The sequence below is a fragment of the Triturus cristatus genome, chromosome 7 (assembly GCF_964204655.1).
Source record: "Triturus cristatus chromosome 7, aTriCri1.1, whole genome shotgun sequence".
NCBI classification, from domain to species: domain Eukaryota; kingdom Metazoa; phylum Chordata; class Amphibia; order Caudata; family Salamandridae; genus Triturus; species Triturus cristatus.
This window is the reverse complement of record NC_140590.1, coordinates 660007989-660031358: the sequence shown is the minus strand read 5'-3', so window position 1 is coordinate 660031358 and position 23370 is coordinate 660007989. Positions and strand designations below refer to the sequence as shown.

Below are 23370 nucleotides of genomic sequence, written 5' to 3'. Positions count from 1 at the left end.
GTGAGGGCAAGAAAAAAAATGGATGCCGTAACTAAAATGGGTGCCATGACTTTACTGACAGAATGCCCTATTTTCCAGTGAATTCATGCCAGTTGCGCAGCGAAAACACTGTCATGTATATGATGGATCATTTGCGGTTCATTGATACCAAAATCGTGTCAGTACTATGATACCGAATTCACGGGTTCGGATCGCTACAGAACCTCAAGTGCGAAATGACCGCCCCAGATGTTTTGATGTTCATAGTTTGTTTTATGTTGTTGTATCCGATGCAGCACTCCGACACATCTTTACGGGCCCCTAGCCTCCATGCCACGCGAGACACCCAGTCCCAGGCTCCCTTGTCGAACACCACAATCAGCATTGACACGAGCTGACATAATCACATGGAACATACGTGGCATTGATACGCCTGCGCGCCGTTACTCCATCTTTGCATATTTCCAGAGACACTCAGCTGCAATCGCCTTGTTGCAGGAAACACACATGACCCAGCTGGAGCTTGACAGGCTGCACAGGCGCTGGAGGGAACATATATATGGCACAACATACTCAGCGCACCCCATTCATTTGCAAGGACGCAGTGACAGACCCTGATGGCAGATACACTTTAGTGAAGGGGACACTCAATGGCCAACAGATATTATTAGGCTCCATATATGCCCCAAACACAGATCAATCCTCATTCCTGACGCAACTGTCCACAATACTGTTCCGTTACGCTCGGATACCCTGGCTGCTGGGAGGAGATTTCAACTCGGTGCTTGATGTGCACATCGACAGGTCCTTCCCGCCACTTCGGACAACAATAGCGGCCTCGAATGCGCAGGCGCTCGCAGACTGGTTGTCACACTGGGCAGTATTGGTTATATGGCGTGCTCTACATCCCACAGACCGAATCTACTCCTATTACTCTGCAGCTCACGGCTTACATGTGCGATTGGATAGGGTGGTGGGCTCGCAGTCACTGGTCCCCCTGGTCGAGGTGGCGGAATACCTGGGAAGGACACACTCCGACCATAATCAATTACTGTTAGAGCTGAATTGGGAACCCGGCCACCCCCCCATAATCACCTGGCGCCTCCAACCTTCTGCACTGGAAGACCCAGAATTCCATGCATCCCTGGGGTCAGCTGTCCTGGAATACTTTGGGCGTAACGAGGGGACGGCGAGCTCCGCACTAGTGGAGTGGGACGCCCACAAGATAGCCATTAGGGGGCATTGACTTGGGACCACGTGGAATTTGCGTAAAAAACTCACCTTGGAGCTCACTCGCCTAGAATCGCAATTGCTCCAATACGAACGAGAGGGGGAGGGTGGCCAGTCAGGACTGCTAGAGAACCTCAGGGCACAACACGTGGACCGAATAGAAAAACTGCGATGCCATAACGATGCGGCCCACACAGCTTGCACACACGCCAACCAGCTGACCTCTTCGATGGCAGTTTAGGCCGTGCGGTGACAGCCATCAAGTCGCAAATGAATTTCTGGAAGACGCTCCCGCTAACAGTCACGGGCAAAGTGGCATTATCTAAGATGGTGATTCTTCCACATCTCCTGTACCACTTCGCTAACTTACCACTGTATGTCCCGGCGGCATTCTTTAGCAAACTTGCTACACTTCTCAGAGACTTCCTCTGGGGTAATGCATGTCATAGGATAGCGCTGGCGAAGTTATACTTGCCCATAGACCAGGTGGCCCTGGCTGCACCCTGCTTCTAGCATTACTACTTGGCTGCATAGTTGCAGTCGATAGCCCGATGGCATGCGGACAAAGGTCGAGATGATACGGCGACCACAGCTCCCCCCCTCTCTTTAGGCTTTTTCACCCGGCTGCTAAGATGCCAACGCCGGCTCCCCTCCTTCTAGCGGTGGCTCACAAATGCTTTTGCCGCTGCCTATATATCACCAGAGGACTAGTCCCCTACGCGCCGGCCATACCACTAGTGGGCTCCCCCAGTGGGTCTGGGGTGCTCACATCCCTGGAGCTTAAGGAGTGACACGAAGCCAACATACAGACCCTGGGAGACTTGTATCAAGATGGCATGCTCATATCATATGAATCCCTAACTGAAGAACTGGGTTGCCGCCGGGATAATTTTTAAGACACCGTTCACTGATCACTACACTAGCTTCTAGGTGGGGGGACATAAAAGAAGAGCCGAGTCAACATCTCACCATACAGTACCTTCACGTTATGGGACGCGGTCGACACCTAATTCGATGATTTGCGGCATCCCTTCGCACACATGCGGCGATAAAACTAGACTCATTCCGATGCAGGTGGGAGGAGGATTTGGAGCGACAACTAGAGGACAGGGAGTGGGATAAGATATCGAAGAGTCCCAAACGCATCCCCAGAAACATGCGGTTCAGCCAAATTCAATTTTTCATAGTTCACAGGGCTTAACTCACACCCGAGAAGACCAATAGGTACTTTCACCGCGTAGATGCGACCTGTCCCCGCTGTGCAGAGGTAGGGGCTGACTGGTGCACATGCTATGGGGCTGCCACACACTACATACCTATTGGCGGGCTATCGGTGAGGCGCTATACACATGCACGGGCCGCAACATACCCTTTGAATGGCCTACTTACCTGTTACATCAATTTCGCAGGACCCCGGCCACAAAAGCCAATCCTCGTTTCCTTGACCTGGGGCTGGTGGTTGCCAAATGACACTTAACGAAGAGATGGAAGGGGCAAAACCCACCACACATAAAGGTATGGAGGTGTTCACTCCTAGCGTGGGACAAAGCAGAAGGAATTGCCATTATACGGGAGGAAACATTGGGTCTGGTTAAGACACCTATAGCAGCACAATGGGAGGGCTTGCTTCAAGCCCTAATATGCACGGAGGGGGGCAGCTTGGAGCAGCGACCAGGCGACGAGAGCAACACTCCCACACTTTGAGATGGGCGTCCTGTCAGGGTGCTCCCTTGACCCAGCGCGCAGTCACATATATGTCAACCATCAGTTAGGTGGGACGCTAATGTATGCGGAGATTGACGTTGCAGTTCCATGGAGAGTCGCAGGATGAGAAGCGAGGGACGGGGAGGCACGGGAGAAAGCAAAAAAGGGGGAGGTAAAGGGGACTAAATGAGGAGTGTACAATCAGAAGTCGGACTAAGCTGCTGTAGCTGGTTTTTTGAGTTACTGTTTGTTTTCTCTATAACATCTGTGCGATCACATGAGGTGTATGGTTTGTAACAATTTATATACAGTACCATCAGAATCACATTACGAATGCATAGTGGACTTTATCTTCGCTGACATGACCCACCTGTTGAGGTTCAATATGGAACTACAGCTATAATGCCACCAATATGTACGGTAATGTACTCCAAACTTATATGTGAGGTCTGAGGGATACTGTTAGAAGCTCCTAAATGTGGCTGTAATGATATGTTGAATGTTGTCTTTCATGCACATGTAAACTCTTTGAAAATAATAAAAACAGATTTAAACAAAAAATCAAAGTTTATCAGTCTGATACCCTACCTGAGGAGACATAACACATGCCCACCTTCTATCTGTGACCTGGAGGAATACTGTGAACACAAATTATAGGTGTCCTAGGCTGATGCCTCAGACATACTATTCCTGGGACAAAAATTAGAGCAGATGTGCGTCCATACTAGGGGGTGAGGAAGCTGTTGAGGCTGCCTCTTCAGGTTCTCACACTTGGGCACTGGTGTGAGGATGGGAGGCTAAGGTGAAAGACTTCCCTGGTTGTGCTTCAAGTGCAGCATAAAGTTGGGCTTTAGCATGTTCATGGGGCCAGATCCATAGTGTCAGATGAGCGCAAGATGAGGTGGGGACAGGCGGGTTTGTTAGCCATTAACAAGGAGAGGGGATGAGCATGTTAGTGGGCTGCTTTGTTGGTGCATGCGAATCAGAGATGCTAGTTGGCACTCTCTGAGAATGCATGGGTGTTTCCAGTTGATACCCGGCTCTTCCCTAGTTACTCATCCGGCAGCAGGATTTATTTTCTTTTACAACTATGCTGCAATTCGATCAGCAGAAAGAGTTGTTATCCTTTCAGTGGTGGCTGAATGGTGCTTGCTTTTTCCTACATGGCTATGCTATGTTTTTTCCCAGGCACAATGGTAAACATCTTGTTGACTTCCCACCAGATATTTCAGGACAAACCTCTGCATAACACTTACCCTCAATCAAACCTAAAAACGTGGAAAGAGGAAAAACAAGGAGAAATGTAAACATTTCCCCTCGTTACGCCTGCTCTGAGGTGGCATAATTTTTGGCCCTGGCCCATGTTTACGTGATATACTGGTGGTTACCATGCATGTGATTCCCCAACGATTGAGGTACGACAAATGACTTTACCTCTGAAAGTCTTCTGAATCTCCAAATGTTAGAACAGTAGAAGGGAGTAACTCAAGTTTTCTGCCAATTCTGACAGACTATTGACCAATTCATTGATGTATTGGAAGGGTCCAACCAATATGGCAACAGTAGTGTTATAAAGTGATATGCCAGCTGTTGCCAATCTTTGGCAAAATATACACATGCCCTTTTACTCTAAGGCTGTGTTGCTACCTCAAACGGTGAATTTCCAATCTTTTTAGATTTTGTATTGTCCTCTCTTCTCTCTTCCAATGATCTTTAACCACATTTTAACAAAATATTTATGATTTTATGGTTAAAATCCTCTAAAATATAAAATGGATAACATTTAGTGAGATAAGATAACAAGCATTAGTAATGCATCGGTTTCTCCTATGTAATGAATAAAGAGCTGTTTTCATCAATCATCGTCTGGGAGAAGGAAAGAGCTCCCTGACATATTACTCGAGAATGGAGAGGATGTGGCGCATTGGCCATAGCTGCCGACTCAAGAGTTGAGGATCCCAGTTCTAGTCTTGGCGGAGTTGCACAACATCCTGAAATACTAAGCAAATTGCTTAATCTCTCCAGCTGATAAATTGTTATATAAATAGGCTGCAAGAGTAAAAGGAAAAACTTTATGAAAATATAGTTCCACCAAAGTGGAAGGTCACAGTTTTTCTGCGGCGGGAAACTTATAAGAGAAGCAGACATGGATCAAGCATTGGTAAATGCAGGAAAATATGCTACAACCAATAGAAATGGAGGAAAGAAAAGTGGCACGCGCAGGAACCAATGAGAAGCCAGGAAAGAGAGGAGGCGGGATGTAAGTCCCTTTTAAATTACTATTAAAAAAAATTGATTTCTCAGGCCAAACCTGAAAAAGGGTATCAACTGCAGCAGGCAGACTCCCAAGTGGCATGTTTAGAGGGATGTCCAGTCTGCTCCTTGGCAACAATAGTGTCGCCATGCATTCCTTCTCTACTTGTAGCAGAATTTATTCAAAGTATTTGCATTCCAAAACAACATTTTGCTGTCATATGGGCCCTTTCCCCTCCCACTATATGCCCTTGGGTGCCTTATTGCTTGATCTGGTCCCTGGCAAGAGTTTGTGTTCCAGCAATTACAGCACACTTGTGTGTTTGTTCTTCTTCTGTAATTCGATGGCTGGAGGGGGTTAGGTAGCTCAGTGGGTACATGTTTTTGCTGGGAAAAATGTATCATGAACGAGCACATCACAGCGTCTGGTCTTGGTGGGTGCAATTCAGCTTTTCATTGTTTGTATGTTGATTGTAATATCTTCCACTGGGGCCCTCATTCTAAATTACCAGTTAATTCTGATGGGTCCAGGAACCAGAGATATCGGCCCAGTGTAATTACATAAACTGTGATGTTTCACCTGGAGCTCGCAACAACTGAATAAAGAACCAAACTCAGAATGTAGCCTCGAGTTGTATATTTTTTTTTAACGATTGTAATGTCCAGTAATGAAATAAAAGGGTTAGAAGTCATGATTCAAACTACGAGATATAGCCACTTAGCTTTAACGAAAATGAACCAACTTCTTTTTGGCTCATCTTTAAAGTATTTGTTAGGTATGGTGTTAGCCAAGGCCTTTAGATTTTGATAAAATATAAACATAGACTTACTTATGGGGGAATTCCGCAAACTCTGAACCTCCATTGGTCTGCTATTGTGTCAATCACTTTTTACGTCAACCCATTGCAGCACACAGCCTGGGTCAATGGAGAAGCCCACTTCCGCCATTGGCTAACTGTGAGGGTTACTGTAACAATGTGTGCTCTTTGTCACCAAAATATTGTATTAGTTTCAGGAATTTTTGTATATTGGTGAAGAGCTGGCAGCTTCCCAACAATAACGTTTTGGAAAAACAATGAGAAAACACAACCATTGACAAAGCCAAAATGCAGGCAGCCACCACAGACCTATTGTTGTTGCCAAAGTTCGTTCGTGGAGCCCATGAAGTTGTCAATTGTTCCAAATTATACTTTCATTCTCCTAGGATTTGAAGGATCATAGCCGCCTTTTGAGCTATGAAGAGATCCCAGACGTGCACCCAGAAGCCATCACCAAAGTTCTGTATGTACCGAAGCGAGATCTGCTTATTACATCATCAAGCAGCGCCACGGTCTCGGTAGCTATAACGGATATCCATCGAAAGAGGAAAGGCTACACTTGGAGAATCAACAAGGTCTGTACATTCTGGCTATTTCTGCACACACATTTAAGAGCCTTATTGTGAGGATGAAATGTATTTACAGATATAACAAGCATTTTCAATGCAATAGGTCTCGCATTTGCGAGAGTTTAAGCTATTGGCATTGTAATTGACAATGCTTTTCATTTATGTTTTATAAACCAACACATAAATGAAAGGTATTGTCATTTATAATACCAATAGCTCAAACTCTCGTAAATGCGAGATTATTGCATTGCAAATGCTTGTTTTATATTGCATACACATGCCACATGGTGCAAAAATAGAACAGATGCGATGCTGAGACCTAAATATGGTGGATATATACTTCCAATAAAAAATGTTGAATTACAATAATTACAATACAAAGAATTTGCCATTGCAAATAATTGTAATAATACAGTACGGATGCTTCCTAGCCGACAGTTGTATTAGGAACGTGTATTGAAACCATAATTTAGCTTTAAAGCACATAACAGGAAAAGATGATTCTTAATGATGCACAGAAAAAGAACTATTGGCTTTGAACCTGAAAATATATGTTTTAACACACAAGACTAAAAAATAGAAATAATAAAGAAAGGAGGAAGGGATTTAAGTGGGCAAGGTCCTGAGCACCAGCAGTTGTTTTGGTAAAAAAAACAACAACTCTGCAGCAATACCACCCTTCACTCCCTTTAATGTAACTTCAAAGAGACTGGTTATAGTTCTTTCACAGTCTCATCATTTTAGAACTGAAGCATTTTCAATATTATATACAACAAAGCCATAGTTGTTGCTTTTTTTATCTGACGCTACTAACAGCCATTGGCAAAGCCAGTAGTCCTGGCGTGTTGTAGGTGTAAAGTTACTTGTTGTATTATATATCATGCAATGACAGAAGCAGCAAAATACCAGTAGTGGCGGCACACTATGCTGAGCACAGATTTTTAGCTACAGTGTTTTAAGCCACGCCCTTCGTTACATCGGCCACACCCCTTTGAGAGACCTCCTAGTTTGTTCATCCCACTTAAATCCCTGAATGGAGGGAAGCAGTTCAAAGTAATTTATTGGCCTACCTATCCTGGCCCTAAAGCGTACATCTTTCTAGGCAGCTGTTCACATGTTGAGGCAAAATACATTACCCACAGTGCAAGAGAGCTAAGGGCTTAAGTGAGCTGACCATGAATTACACCATGCTGACGGCTGCCGTGGTAGAAGCAAAATTTGATTTCACTGTTGCATAGAGCAATTAATAAAGAGGGCTGGTCCAAAGCCACTCTATATGTATGCAAATATTTTTTAATGTATTCTTTTTTTATTTAATTATATGAAGCTGGCTATCTCTAGGCTAGGCCGAAAAAGGTTACTATGAATCACCACACCTAAGAAATACAGCAAGGGACATCCTCGTTAGATCCCTTGAAGAGAAACGGCACACCAACACACACGTCCGCCAAAATGAAGGGCGTATAGTTCTGTTTGTCTAAAACTGAAAGTTATTCATAAGCTGTAGCCAGTTGTCTCCAGGTTTTGCAGCCTCAGCATCCTTAGAATCTCCCTATCCCCCTCCAACCTCAACACCGCACCCTCCCACCCCAGTCTTCACTGCCCAGTGTGACGGAAACGATTGGGCTTTATGTCGTGCAATAATTGTCCCAAATGTGCAATACAATCTGCCGTTCTGTGAAAGGAAAGTTGATGGGCAAGCTGGAAAATATATTTATGACATCAGTCTGGCTTCCTTCACCACCTTTCAACTCCAGGAAAAGAGCATTTCGAAAAAATAAGAATAAAAATAATAAGTGTGTAGTGAAGGGGTCTCCCTGTTTACTAGGCCTTGAGAAGCAACCACCCAAGACAACAAGACAAGTACTCTTCTCTCCTCCCTTTACACAAACACGTCCCCCGGGCTAGCTCTGCTGCTTAACATATTGTGGTGAATAGGATTTTAGCACCTACAGCCTGTGCTGTGACCAGCAGCGCTATACTGGTAGGACACGCCATGCAAGCCATATTCATTTGACCCACCTGACATGGTACGACACCAGCAGCGTCACCAGAGGCCACGAGACAGAGGGGAAAAAAGAAAACAAGGAAGTATTATGATTTCTTTTTTTAGAGATTTAGTGAGTATGTGGCTCAATGGCAAAGCAGACAACTTTGAAGCTGGGGAACCAGGTCGAGTCAGGCAGGAGGCTCAAACATCCTGCTATTGCATACACATTACTTAATCTCCCCATGTATAAAAATAATAAAAAATGAACAAGTCCATCTGAAAAGTGCTGCTACATAAACCGGGCGAAAAGCAGCACCGGGAGGAAAAAAAAAATTGTTTGCTTAAACTAATAGAAAAGCACTGCAAGGGTAACAATACTGGGGCAGATTTACAAGAAAGTGACGCATCTGTACTGATGCGTCACTTTCCCTGCGACACCCTTAGAAACCCTTGCGCCACCATAGATGCGCCGTATTTACAATAGGGCGCACTATGGCGCAAGGATTGACAGATGCATCAGAAATTCTGATGCATCTGTTGGCGGAAAAGTCACGCATTGCTGGAGTCGTGTCGCAAGCACGACGCAACTCCAGCAATGCGTGTTGATGCCTATTCCCACTACACTGTGTCACTACTTACGCCTGCTTGAAGCAGACGTAAGATTTTGACGCAGTGACGTCCTAAAAGTGGCACAGTGAAATCTTGTAGATTTCACTGAGTCACTTTTACGAGGCCTTCCTGCGTGGGAACGCCCACCCTGCATACATTATACCTGACGCAGGTATAATTGACGCAGGGCTTTAAAACGTGACGCATCTCCCTAGATGCGTCATGTTGTAAATAGGCCGCATTGTTTGCACCGCTGTTGCGTCAAAAAAGTGACGCAACTGCAGCGCAAAAGTCACGCAAGTGGTTTGTAAATCTGCCCCACTGTACTTAGCCGGTGCTCTTTTGCTGAACAAGGGAAGTGACGTATCACTGGCTGTACCAGTTATGAGTCAGTAAAGAAGAGCGACGCAGGAGTTTGACCAATGGTGAGTACCAGGAGGGAATATAGTGTTATTATTGCTGACTGCAGGTCTTGCAGACAGCGCATGCGTGCTGATGCTCGACCTAAAAATATGCCAGTGCGGTGGGTTTTCTGCACCCAGCAATGCAGAAAAAGGATAAGAAGCTTTCATGTTTCAAGAACGGACACCCTTCCGCTGTCAGTGAGCAGGATCATATACATACTTGTTTTAAAATTTCCCACCCTTCAAATGTATGTATATTTGTGCTTCTCAGGACTGGCCTCGCACAGAGGTGAGGGAACTGCTTTCCATTCTCAGAAACAATGTTGAAGATGGGCCAGTGCTGTTGCGTCAGACACTGGTGGCTGTCTGGCCCACGCACAAGAGGGATTATTCATTGCCTCTGTGCAGCCACGATGAAGACGCCCTTTCGTGGATCTTTGTCAGCCCATGCAGTGGAGGCTGAGGTACAGACCATGCGAACAACAGGATGGTGGCTGCTGGATCAGGGAGGTATTCGTTGCGGAGCTAATGAGAGTAAGTAGTCCGCAGAGGATGGCCGCAGTGGATTGCATCCATGGCTGTTTGGTAGCCGTTTGATAGCAGTGTGCCGCAAATGGGTGGGGAGGGAGTGGGGGCACCACCCGTACGAAGACGAGGGCCCTAATGAGTGAATAGGGTGAACAGGTCTGGTCCAGGCAAAAAAAACAAATGGCAGCAGGGCACACTAGCAGGTTTGCATAGTGTGGGAAACAACTTGAGAGCCCAGAGCAGGCAGGGCCAGTTCCAGATGGGAAGGAGTATCACAGGTGCCTGGGGCTATGATTAGGAAGTGTGCGTAAAAAATAAATTTTTATATTAGAAAAATAATGCTTAGCATAGGTTTGTTTTAATTAGCATAACCAGGTTGCATAAAGCAATGGTTTTAAAAGTGCATGTTTATTTGATGTACACAAGCTATTTTTCAATGTCTTTCAGAAAATCATCACAATTAAGCTTCAAGTTACAGTCTCAATCTCGATATTCCAAAGTAACATTATCCTAGCTATCTCGGCTGCAACAAAGTGTTTTGCAACACTACAAGATTATGTGCTAAACATTCGTTGCCATCTCAATATTATGAATGTGCAGAATCGGTTCTTTTTTTTCACTTGTTATTGAATTAATAAAACATACAATTAATTCTGTACAACAAGTCATACTTCTAAATGCCAATAAAAATTATAAGCAACTAGATGTTGTTTTGAAATTAATAACGTGATTATTATTCTTTTTTTCTTTTGTCCTCATTTAACATAAATAAGTGAGAAGTCTTAAGGCAAACCAAGGTTTATTTAAGGAACTCCAACCAATAACGTTATATCTTCGAGTTACTGAGCCCCCGGAGCTCCAACAAAACCAGTTGCCAAGAATCTGATAGAGATTAGTGATATGTGTAGCAGGGGGATACCTTTCACCACCGCTGGTTAAATACACTAACTCCGCACTCACTTATTTAATAATCATTGGACTTTTATATGTGACAATAAACAAAAATAAAGAGTCGCAATACGTACTACCCAACCTTGTTCTCCCATTCATTCCAATTCCTCCATATTTTATATCTTTTCTTTGATGAACTAGCCATATCTAAATTACAAATATGCCTAACCAAAGCCACCCAATTCAAAATTACTGGTGAAAGTGGTATAATCCATTTAAGGCAAAGTTCACGCCTAGCTAAGAGCATCAACACAAACAGAAGAGAAACCTGTGATTTAGATAAATTATAATTAGTACCCTCCTCCGATAGAACCATAAATTTAACCAAACTTTAGCTTACTTTGATCTCTCGCCCCAATACTTCGGACATCGTCTTACCTATGTCTCGCCAGAAACCCTGGATGGAAGGACACTGCCAAAACATGTGGAGATCGTCCGCATCATCGGACTCACATTTCGGACAGACCTTTCGATGAGCACCTCCCAATTTAGCCAATTTCTTTGGAGACCAATATGTCCTATGAAGTGTGAACAGATGGTTCCTCTTAAGGTCGGCAGCTTTAACCACATTCCAAAGTGTACGCATTGATACTTGCCAAAGACGTGTTACGTTGGTCGAAGGCAGGTGTCTTCTCCAGGATTCCTCCATAGGTACCAAAGGGGGTTCCCTCTTAATCAGAAGCCAGTGCCATTTGTAAACCTCCTTTTGTTGCAATAGATGACCCAAAGAGATAGTTCATGATCTATACTATCTTTTTCTTCTTTGTCCAAATTTATGGCCCAACTAGATAGTTGGTAGAACTTAAATCTTGCAAGTCTTTGATTTGTGGCATTATACAACACGTCCCACGGGAGGAGTTTATTCCCTTGAAGCAGTTGGCCCCAAATCATAATACCTTCCTCTTGTAGTACAGGGGCTAGGCTATCTTTTAAACAGGCTGGCGTACCTGGGGAGTTCCAAATAGGGGCCCCTGCACTATAATAAGAGATCTTCAAGATCTTCCTAATTTGAAACCAAACTTCACAGGCCGAACTTAAAACTTTTAGTTTAATTTTTTAAAAGTATTTAGGGTGGCCAAATTTAAATAAAACTCCATATTCCCCTAGTGGGATATTTTTACACATGGCTAACAACATGGGAGGAAAATAAGAAGTGTTGAAGAGGAGAGATCTTACATTCTTTAGTTGAAAGGCAAGACAGTAAAAGCTGAGATCCGGGCTAGCAATACCTCCCTCTAGCTTTGAACATCTCAACTTCCGCCATGCAACCCCCTTATTAGCCCAAAGGAAATTGTTTATTAATCCTTGTACTTTTTTTTTAAAGCAGATTGATCAAAAGATAGAGAAATCGTGTTAAAGATGAAGGTAAACTTTGGCAAAATTTACATCTTAACTAAATTAGAACGACCCAAAATAGATAGTGGAAGACTATTCCAAATAACATTATCATTTCTTCCTGTTTAAGAGCTAAATTTACCCGGGTCATCTTAGTGATGTCATGAGTGATTTGGATGCCAAGATATTGAATTTGCTGTTTTGTTATAACTGAACTTACAGGAGTATTCCAAGTCATTATCTCTGTTTTTTTAGGATTAATTAAGTATCCTGAAATCCTTCCAAAACACATCAGAAGATTCTCCAGACAGGGTAGGCTAGCAGGGAAATCGTTAGAAAAGATCATCAAGTCATCTGTGTATAAGGCGACTTTCTTCTCCCAACCCTCCCATCTAAAAGGTGTAAATATATTGCTAGCCCTAATGCTACTGGCAAGGAGTTCTATATATAAATTAAATAAAAAAGGCGGTAACGGGCATCCCTGCCTCGTCCCTCGTTCTAATTTAATAGAATTAGAAAGTTTGCCATTATTAATGAGTCTGGCAGTAGGCGTTGTGTAGATTTTTTAGTTGCTCTAATAAAATAGTCACCCAACCCAAACCGTCGCATCATGTATGTTAAAAAAGGACAGTTCACTCGATCAAACGCTTTGGCCGCGTCAAAATCAAAAATTGAGAGAGGACAGCTATGGGCGTAGCTATATCGATAGCCCCAATTAGCTCATGTGTTAGCTCATGAAGCTGACGCCCCCTAATGAAACCTTTCTGATCAGGGTGAACCAGAGAACTCATTACCCGGTTTAGCCTCCCTGCTAAGATTCGTGTGAAGATTTTATAGTCGCAATTTAGCAGGAAGATAGGTCGGTATGACTCACAGCTCTTTGGGTTTTTATTGGGTTTAAGGATCAAGGAAACTGCGGCCTTATCCATGACTTGGGAATTGGGTTGTTTCCAGAGAAAATACTATCAAACAAAGACAAAAGAACCGGGGCAATCTCTTCAGCCAATACCACATAAAGTTCATTCGGAATGGCATCCGTACTCGCTGCACTGCCCTTCTTTAGATGTTTCAACACCGTTGTCAGTTCTACTAACTCAATCTGTCGATTCAACAGGCTAGTTTGATTCTCAGTGAGGCAAGGGAGCGATATATTCTCAGTATAATTCTCAATTTGAGACTCTAAGACCACTAAATCTTCTGTATACAAAACTTGAAAAAAATTCTCAAAGGCTTGTTCTATTTTTTGATTATCAGAAGAGGTCTCTCCGGAGTCCAGTGATATCTCTTTAATTAAATTCCTAGTTTGATTTATTCGAGACTTCCAAGCAAGAAGTTTCCCGCATCCCTCTCCACACTCATAATTAGCTGATTAACTAACCTCCCATTTTCTCCTAATTATATCATCCAAGTAATCTTTTATTCTTTGCTTCTTGACCAATAAATCTCTACTTTGTTCCCCATCCAATTGCCCTTCCTGGCGGGATTCACAGACAATTTCCGAACCGTCTTCTTATTCTCCTTATGTTTCTTGGCCGCCAAACTAATCACTATCCCTCTAATAAATGCTTTATAAGCATCCCAAATGATTTCTAATGAGGCAGAATTTAGATTAATGTCAAAAAAGGTTAGTGTTTCTTCCTTTAACTGTACAATTATTAAGGGGTCAAGGAGAAGCGTTCTGTCAAAAGTCCATCTCCTCACAGACTCACATTTGGGCACTTGGAGATCTAATGCGACAGCTGAATGATCAGAAAGGTGTTCTGGGACATGTCTAATTGATAATGTATGTTTCAATAATCTTAAATCAATCCAAAAAAAATCAATACGGGAAGAGTGTCCATACTTTTTATTGTGGAATGTTTAATCCGATGGTGCTCCCAAGCCCTTGTATTTTTCTCTCCAAACATCGATCAGGCCTAAATCCCTGATTAGAACTTTAACGAATGAGCCCATTCTTAAAGGGACTACTTTCCCCCTGCTAGACCTATCAAGGACTGGGTTCAGGAGTACATTAAAATCTCCCCCATTATAATGGGATACTTAGATTGAATCAGATGACTATAAATTATATTTAAAGAGGTTTCATTGTCTATGTTTGGCCCGTAATAACCGACTAAAGTGATCCATTCCTTTTGGATTTTGACATCGCAAATTACCTAGCGCCCTTTGGGATCAACCTTAACCTCACCTAAATTTGCTCTAGCTGTCTGTTTAAAAATAATTGCTACTTCTTTATTACAACAAGATTGAGTTTTATGGCAGGAAAAATCAACCCATCTCTGCTTATCACAAATGGATTTCCATTCCTCATTTGTTAAGTGAGTTTCTTGAAGGATAATAATTTCGAACTCGGATTGTCACAAATATTGGAGGATTCTCCTTTGCCTAGTTAAAACTCTTAGGCCATTAACATTCCAGGTTAGGAGTTTAATTGGAGTTACAGTAAGCATGCCAATAGAATGAGTTGGTTGCATATCCGCTCAGTTTTATTTGTGTGCTCTTGTCTATTTGTCAAACGAGGACTATTTTGTCTTTTTTCCCTAATGTGCTCCCCACCCAGTGAAGTAAAATAAGAATGTGTTTCTTTGAACTGTGGCCACCCCCCTTCCCTCCCATGGGAACCCTCCCTGACTTTGACCTGGGCTTGATGATAACAGCCCTGTTAAGATCCCTTCCCTCCCCCCGGAATACAAATATGTTATACTATATTACTATGCGAAATCAGCTTCAACACTGAGCCTTAATTTGCTCTATGAAATTTCCCACCTCATTTGGATCTCTAAAATTAGTCATTTTATTATTCCACATTACTTTAAGCAGTGCCGGAAAGCTCAATTGAGCTGTTGCCCCTAATGATCTTAGAGTCGGTATGAACTTCCCCAGTTCCCACTGTCCATCTTGGGTGATTCTAGACAGGTTTGATCTGATTCGGAAGGACCAGGCCCCCTTGGTATAGGAGCCAGCTTTGAGTGCCTCAGATAGGATCCACTCTTTCAGGAGGAAAGTTTTCAAATGCATCAAGATTCTTCTAGGTGTTGTTCTATTGGTGTTTTTTGTAAAAGGATCCCTGTGTATTCTTTGAATATCTGCCTCCAAGTCTAAGGGGTCAATAGTTGGGATAAACTCTTTTAGCAAATTTATAAAGACATTTTTAATATTTTCACCTTCCAGACCCTCAGGGACGTTTAGCACCTTGATGTTGTTACACCTACTGTTATTTTCTAAGGCTTCAATTTTGTCCATCAAAGTTTTTTCACTACTTTTTAACAAGTGAATTTCAACATGATTTAGTTCTACTTCCTTATTTAAAGCTTCCACAGATGCTTCTATCTGACAGATCCTTTCTGCAATAGCTGTGACTTTCAATTCCAATATTTCACATGTGTCTTGGATTTTTGCCTGATTCCTTTCTGCAATAGCAAATTTACTCCTAATCTCAGAGGTAAAACCCCCTAGCATCTTCATCAATTCCGATTGATTAGAGTTCTGCATCTCAAGAGGATCGTCTGATCTAGGATCCGGGAAAGACTGCTTAGAGACCTGAGTAGTTTCCTCAATACAAACAGTCCGATCTTCATGTTCTAAACTTAAGACTTGAAATCTATTAGGCGTTGTAAAATCCAGGTCAGTTTCTTGTGCAATCGCGGTACTTCCTACTTCTCCTACTCCTTCCGCTGAGCTGGCCATATTCGGATCGAGAATTTCCTCGGAGAAAGATACACCTTGAGATAATGATTGTCTTCCTAACCGAGGTGTATATGCCTGACAAGTTTGCTGATCTAGCGGCAGCACATTAAAAAAGATCTGAGAGAGGGAGTTATTTTCAGCTGAGTAGGATTTTTCCGTGGCCGTGTAGGTAGGAATAACGTGATTATTGATGTGCATGTAACATTTTAGTGCTGCTTCTTTCCATATAGTCATGCCATGAAAATTGTATGTTTACATTTTTCTAGAAAATTATAAAAGACTAGCTTTTTGTAGAACATATGGAAATATTTAAAGTTCTACACATGGATTGATGCTGCTGTTTTTTTGACTCTGAGTGCACTGGGGCTTGCTAACCAGACCTCAGTGCCTGTGTCCTTACTCATAAACAGGTATGTCGAATTGGGTCATACCTAATTGGCTAAGCCAACTTGCCTGTAAGTCCCTAGTAAATGGTACCCAGGGTACCCAAGGAATCTAACTGTGATACGAATATAACAAAACTCCCAGACCACCATTTGCAGGCTGGAAGAGCAGTTCAAACTGCTAGCCCGACTTCACCATTTAAAGTAATGGCAAATCCTGACTTCCCTCTGGTATATGTGTAAGTCACTCCCAGGGCAGGGTGCAACATATCTCACAGGCAGAACATGTATTTTCATATATTCTGATAGTAAAAACACAAAACTGTTTTTACTGTGGAAATGCTTGGTAGCCCAGTTGGTGAGTACACAGTTGCACACTGACCCTTCAGCTGTGCTAACTCTGAAAAGGTGCGACCAAAGTGGGTCAAAGTATCAAACAACTCTTAACATTAAGCCTCACTTGATTCTCATGTCGAAATTAATGTAACAAGTTGCAGACCTGCCAACTTGAGAACTAAATCAGAAATGTAAGGAGGGAGCATGGCCTTGGACGGGGCGGCTTTATACCGAGAACTTCCAGAGAGGGCCCTCTGCTCCCTTCCTATGACGCTTTGACCTTTCTTTCCACAAAAAAACTAGAACAAAAAGGTTGTTGAGGCTGCTGGTGATATCCTGAGGTGTTTTTACACCCTTTAATGGACATCGCCTGCTAGCAGCCACAAAAGACGAATTGGAAATCCACTCTCTGTAGTGGTTTCCAGCTCACCTTGCCTGCCACCATGTGATTTTGGCTCCTCACCTGGTGACTATGTAAAGAGATCAGAAATCATGTGACACACAGTGGCACCGGGTGAGTTGGCAGATCTGAAGTTGCAATGTGCATTTTTAGCAAAATTGTCACTTTGTTGCCTTCAGCCCCATGTGCCCATACTGGTTGCACTTGGGGTTCTGTGGCCGAGACAGCTTTCTGTGGTCTAGTTAGACTTGCTAACGACTCCCAGGAAAGGACACAATAGGGGCCTTCTCTAGGAGGAGTTTTCACCTCCCTCCTGCAGGAAGACACATGGCTGTTGGCCCAAAACTCGAGCTTTAAAGTAGAAGCCACCTTTGAAGGGCAAATGGGTAACACTTGGGAGAGGGGTCGCTCCATTATTCAGTCAGACAGGCTGGCACTAGGGACAAAAGGAGAAACCAGTTGCCAAAGTGGGTTTCTAGGGCCGTGTAGCTCCCTTGGTAGCCAGAATGGTGGGCAGCAAGGTGCATCCTAGTGTGCCCAGATGCCACACTTTGCAGGAAGTGGTCATCAGGTGAGAGGGAATCTGGTAGCCCATTGACTACCAACTGCATCCTGCCCTGAGTAGTTGCACCCCTGGCTCCCTGAACGGAGATCTTGACTGGACTGGAAGAAGGACAGAGGAAGGACTGTCCTGCGACATTGTGGAACTGGTAAAGAGAGGCTGCACCGTCGGGGTCTGCACTTGTTGCACCTGGTGGCTAGCAAAGGAGAGGGACTCTGCCTGCTGTGTCCTGCTCATGGAGAAGTTGTCTCCAGAGCCCAGCCAAGGCAAAGAGACTTCAAAGACCTGCTGACTGGCCTACTGTTCTCAGCACAGGGACACAATAGCTGAAGAAGTCTGCCGGGGCAAGTTGGTAGCTCAACGTATTAAACCCACCACCAAACACAGCCGTGCAGCACTAGGAACCAGGATCCAATGCACAAAGTTGCACCCAGGTTTGCTGACCCCGGAAGTGTCGTTGGAGTACAGCTAGGACCCCCAGAGGAGTAGTTATCGATCCAGGAAGGGTTGATCAGTGACTGTAATACTGGGTGACTGGTAGTTCAGTGGTGACTGGACTTCTGCCAGTACCTAGAGGACTTCAAGTGACATCAACACTCTGACCAGGATCACCTCACCCCCTTTGAGGACCGAGGAGTAGTCACAGCAAAACCCCTGTCACAGCGTCACATTCACTGCATCCTTGAGCATCTTCAGCATCATTCATCCCTTGCATCAGGACTCTTCTATAGGAAAGCACTGCAAAGGATAAAAGCGCCTGGAACAGACTGAAGACTGCTTCACCTGATGAGATAACTGTTTCTGAGGACCTTGCTTGGCCCTGAGAGTGGCTCCCAACTGGAGTTGGTCACCTAAAGTAACTTCATTACAACTAGACCAAACTTTTTGGTGAAAAAGTTTTTTATTATTAATTGAGAAATTGGTTGAACTTACAAATGCTTGTTTGCATTTGATGAAATGCTTTGATTTACTATACCTTGTAAGTTCTACATCTATGGAAACCTTCGATGGAACTTTTTCATTGTGGTGTTTAGAAATACAGTCTATTTTTATAAATTGGTGTCAATTGCACTGTTGACTCAATTGTTCTGGTGCTGTTTAAATGCTTTACACTTGCTCCTTTGAGTAAGCCCTGCTGCTCAAAGGCACAGCTACCGATGGTTGAGCTGAAGGTCTGACAAAAGAAAGCAAAGGGTCCTAAAGAGATAAGTAAGTGTATTACATGGTGAGGTGGCACAGCCACATCATATAATACACCCCATTCCCTCACAGAGAGGGAGACTCAAGTGCCAGAGTGTCCACCAACATAGAACATGGACAGATGCATTCACTGTTTATGCCATTATTTGTTGTGAGAAAATGCTTTGAGATGTATTTTTTTATGACTGGAGCAGCACCATCAGGGTGCAGATTGATCTAGGGAAGACATGTTGAGGATCTTGGGCTGATGGAGGACCAGACTTGCATGGAAATATGTCATTACTGGGGGAACTCTGGAAGATATAAAGTGGCATTATTTTTGTTAGGCAGAATGAATGACTGAAACGCAGAAGAAATAGGAATGGATTTGAGGCCTCTCCATGTGAAGGGGGGCATGTGACAAGGCTGTCTTTATGTCCAACGACTGGGTTTAGATGAGGAACTTGCAGCAGTGTTCTGGGATGGAATGTGTGCCAATTGATACTGACTGTGAGCTAGGAGAGAGGACTCATGGGATTCTAATACAACGATGGCAAAATAATCTTGGCCAGCAGATTGTTTCAGTGGTGCTGAAAAGAGACATGAAGGAGATTCAGGACGTATGGGAGTGAAAATGTGTTTTCTGGACCCAGGCTCTGCCTAGAAAGATGGGGACGGGAGCAAATAAGACAGAGGCCATCAGTGATGGCAAGCAAAGTGGTGAATATGGAAGTGGCTGTTTTTGAAAGACTAGCAGCATCCGGATAGGGAGTAATGTAATATTGGGTCCAAATGGCATATGGTTTTCAGACAGGTTGGTGTTCACTACAGTAAAGTACAGTAGTAGTGATATAGAATAGTGATATTTTAAAACTTTGCAGCTCTAAGTGTGATCTAAAAATATTTGGAGGTCCTAGGCAAGACATATTTTTTCTCTATTAATTCATGTCCCATGATGACAAACAATAGTAATTAATGCATGAGAGCCTGATACTGAGAAATAGGCAGAGGTTATGGAGAAAGTTCATTTTACCAGGGCCCCTTTTGAAGATAGGGGCCCTAGGTAAATGCCCACTTTGCCCATGACTTTAAACATCTATAGCAGCTCTAACTGGTAAAGAGATCATGTAGAAAATAGCTTGAGGGTTAGACTATTCCATAGTTTACAGTATCGATGGTTTGTGTTGGCAACTGACCAAAGTTGTCATATGGGAATTTAGCTCAGAAGGACAAGGCATGCTTTCTCTTCCCTAGTCTATTAAAAGGTTTCTCGAAGTGCTTAAAGGTATACCATCGAGACAGAGTCACTCCTCCTGGGATGAGCTCACCCCGCTTTACCATCATTGCAGCCAAGCTTCACTGTCTTTGGTGGCAGGAAAGCAGATGGGTTCAGGGCAAATGCTTGGGCTAGAGAGAGAGCTTCTTGGTCTTGAGAGAAGAGTTCCTCTTCTGTGCGGCAGCCCACTGCCGATCCAGCCACTTGCAGGTTTCAAATACCAGGTGCCAACCAATGAGGCAGTGTCTCCCTTTGGTGGCTTTCTAAAGTTTTCTGAGCGGTGACTGTGTCAATCAGATGCACAGGCAGATATCTCAAGTTGGAAATATCCTGTTGCTGAGAAGAACAAAACTATTTCTGCTCTCGGCAGGATTATATGTGATCTGCCTGAACAGGCTGACTGGGCAGGAAGGGTTATGGATCTAACAGGCAGATGAAGCAGGAGGTTTGTGTGACCATGTGCTGTACTAACATAACACATCCACCATACTGTGGCACACAATCCTATTCCACAGGGCAACCCTCAAAACCACAATGAGAGGACCACCTACATGCTACTGTGAGGAGGTGGAGGGATAAACAACCTCCATCGGTTACAGCCATATTAACCCCAAAAAATTATCAAATCGCTGCCATACGCAAGATCCTAAAAGTAAGAGACACAAATAGAAATAATTCCTGAAGAATACTTTGCAGATTAAGTGGATGTCTGATGGTCATGCAGATGGACCAAATAAAATAAGGGAAGAGTCAGGGACAGAGGGTACAAACAGCTGCAGATCATGTTCCCTACATTGAAGCTGTTGATCGTATATACTATATAAATGCTATTTTATACCTATACTTATTTTCTAGGCATGCATGCTGGAAATAGAAGCGGTATATGGAACAGAATTAAAAAATCATGATTTTATTGTACATTTTAGGGAGTACGATGTTTTGACTACAGTAGCTCATTGGATCTGCTGGTGACGGGAGGTGTTGATCACAGAGTCTGCTTGTGGAACCAGTATGTCACTAGTCGGCCCATTGCAGTCTTCCAGGAACACAATACGTCAATCTTGGATGTGGTGATCTATGAGCCTCTGGGGCAGATTTTCAGCTACTCCAAGGATTCGGTAAGCTTCTGGAAAACAGAAATGCAGCCATCTGGACAGTATAGGAATTATTTCCCTCAGCAGAAAGCAATTCTGGTATTTTACTGACCTTTCTTTTTTCTATTTTTCTGGCATTCCATTCCATTCCGTAGAAATTGTCTCCCACAAGCACCCTTTAGACAATAATATTTATTTTTTTCAAATCTTGTATATTCAATGATATGACCGCTGACGGCCTTGATTTTATTTTAAAAACAGAGCTTTGGACTATACCATTTCCCGCTTAAAGGCAATATTTCTCTCCATGTGTTCCCATACCTGGCGTGTCACTCAGTGTGGTGCTTACTTTCCCTCCATGTTAAAGAACAGTAGATGTTTCAGCACCCAGGCTAATGTGCAGCATAGCTAAATACATATTAGGTCCCAAAGGCGACACCGATTGCATTGCAAATGCTTGTTTTTACAGTTTGCACTCGCAGTGATCATAAGCGAAAAGTTGGTGATAACGTGCAAACATGAGAGTCCGCCATTACTTTACCTGAACTTTCTGTTCTAAGGCAATTTAAAAAACTGAGCTCTCATTTAGTTCAGTTTTTTTCTTTGCATTGTGGTATCTGTATTTATGTTGATCCAAATATTAAATCACGACTGGAAGAATAAATTGTGCTGTATATGCTGCTCACGCATGAACCTGAAAAACAAAACAGCTCTGAAATATATGCAGTTTCACGGGCATTTGAACTGAAATGTTTAAACTCCGAATATTGGGGCATATTAACAAGGGCTTTAGAAGCCAAAAAAGCGGAGATAAAACTATCGCCCTATTTACAAGAGGGTGCTAACATGCATAATTGCATGTTACCACACTTTTACCCCACGCCTCCCTTTGCATCTCTAATGAGATGCAAAGTGGGCGTCACTGGGCAGTACAGCCTTGCAAATATCGCTGATGTGTACATTGCGATATTTACAAGGCTGCCCCAGCATTTTAGCAGACGTTAGTTTTTGGAGAAAACCGCTGTTTTCTCAAAAAACTAACGTCTGCTAAAATCCTGACTTATCCATCCCTAACATAGGGGTGGATTATGCTGATACGACCACAGGGTCGTATCAGCAAGGTTATCACCCTTTTGCAGGGAACATCGCTGGAAAACTGGAAAACCAGCGATGTTCCCTGCAAAACGGCGATTTCCCCCGCTATCTCTGGAATTTTTATGGCCCTAGAGCAAGCGCGCTAGCGTTATTCATCGCCATTCCTTGATGATATGCCCCATTGTAGACTGTGGTATGAATAGCATTGTTTCTCATTTCTTACTCTCTACCTTTGATTTATTGATGTTGTGGCTACAAACGCGAGAATACAGGGTTGCGTTTTATTCTCCGCAGATCCTGAAGGTCTGGGATATTTCCTCGCACACCTGTTTGCAGACGCTGGCACTGAAGTTCCCATGTGTGCAGCCTGGCCGGATATTGGAGCAGGGGGATTTCCCTTTTCTGCTTGTGCGTGAGCCTCTGCACGTGCTTTTGATCTCCTATGCTGATTACGTAGGCATGTTGACGTTGGTGCATTCCGTACCCGGAGAAGAGCTTCCCGTCACTCACGACGCGCCTCTTTGTGGTGCCCTCTACAATAGTTTATTCCACCAGGTATGTCCTCTTCTCTGTATTATGGTATTCTTGCAATTTGAGGTTTACTGCCAAACTTTAGCTTGGTGGTCCACCTGTGGCACTGGCACCTGTTAAGATGACTTTATGAATTGCAGGCCAGAAGTTTGATCCCAGTAAGGGTCTCCGCCTTACGTCCTACTAAGGTAACATACAAAGAGTCGAGAAATAATAACAGTTAAGCAAAAACAGCCAAATTAGTTGTGTGGTCGTATGTCTAATCTATGCCACTCTAGGCCTCCATTTAACATCCTACTGCATTCTGGGAGTTGTAGATTCACATCATTTGATCCAATGAGACTATAGCGGCTGATTACAATGACTTGTACAAGCAAAGATCTGAACAGGTGCATCCTCTGTGGCATGGAATCCTTTCATAACCCTAATTAAAGCATTCACACTATTACAAAAAAGG

The 23370-nt window shown here is 43.4% G+C and overlaps 1 protein-coding gene across 1 annotated transcript in view; it reads left to right on the top strand.

Moving 5' to 3' along the window:
• The window catches only part of LOC146810311 (cilia- and flagella-associated protein 337-like), a 1036625-nt gene that overhangs the window by 567668 nt on the left and 445587 nt on the right, over nt 1–23370 (top strand). The window contains exons 9-11 of the mRNA XM_085614420.1: nt 6371–6559; nt 21120–21311; nt 22677–22937. Of these exons, the coding sequence (XP_085470546.1) occupies nt 6371–6559; nt 21120–21311; nt 22677–22937 (642 nt within the window). The remainder of the gene's footprint in view (nt 1–6370; nt 6560–21119; nt 21312–22676; nt 22938–23370) is intronic.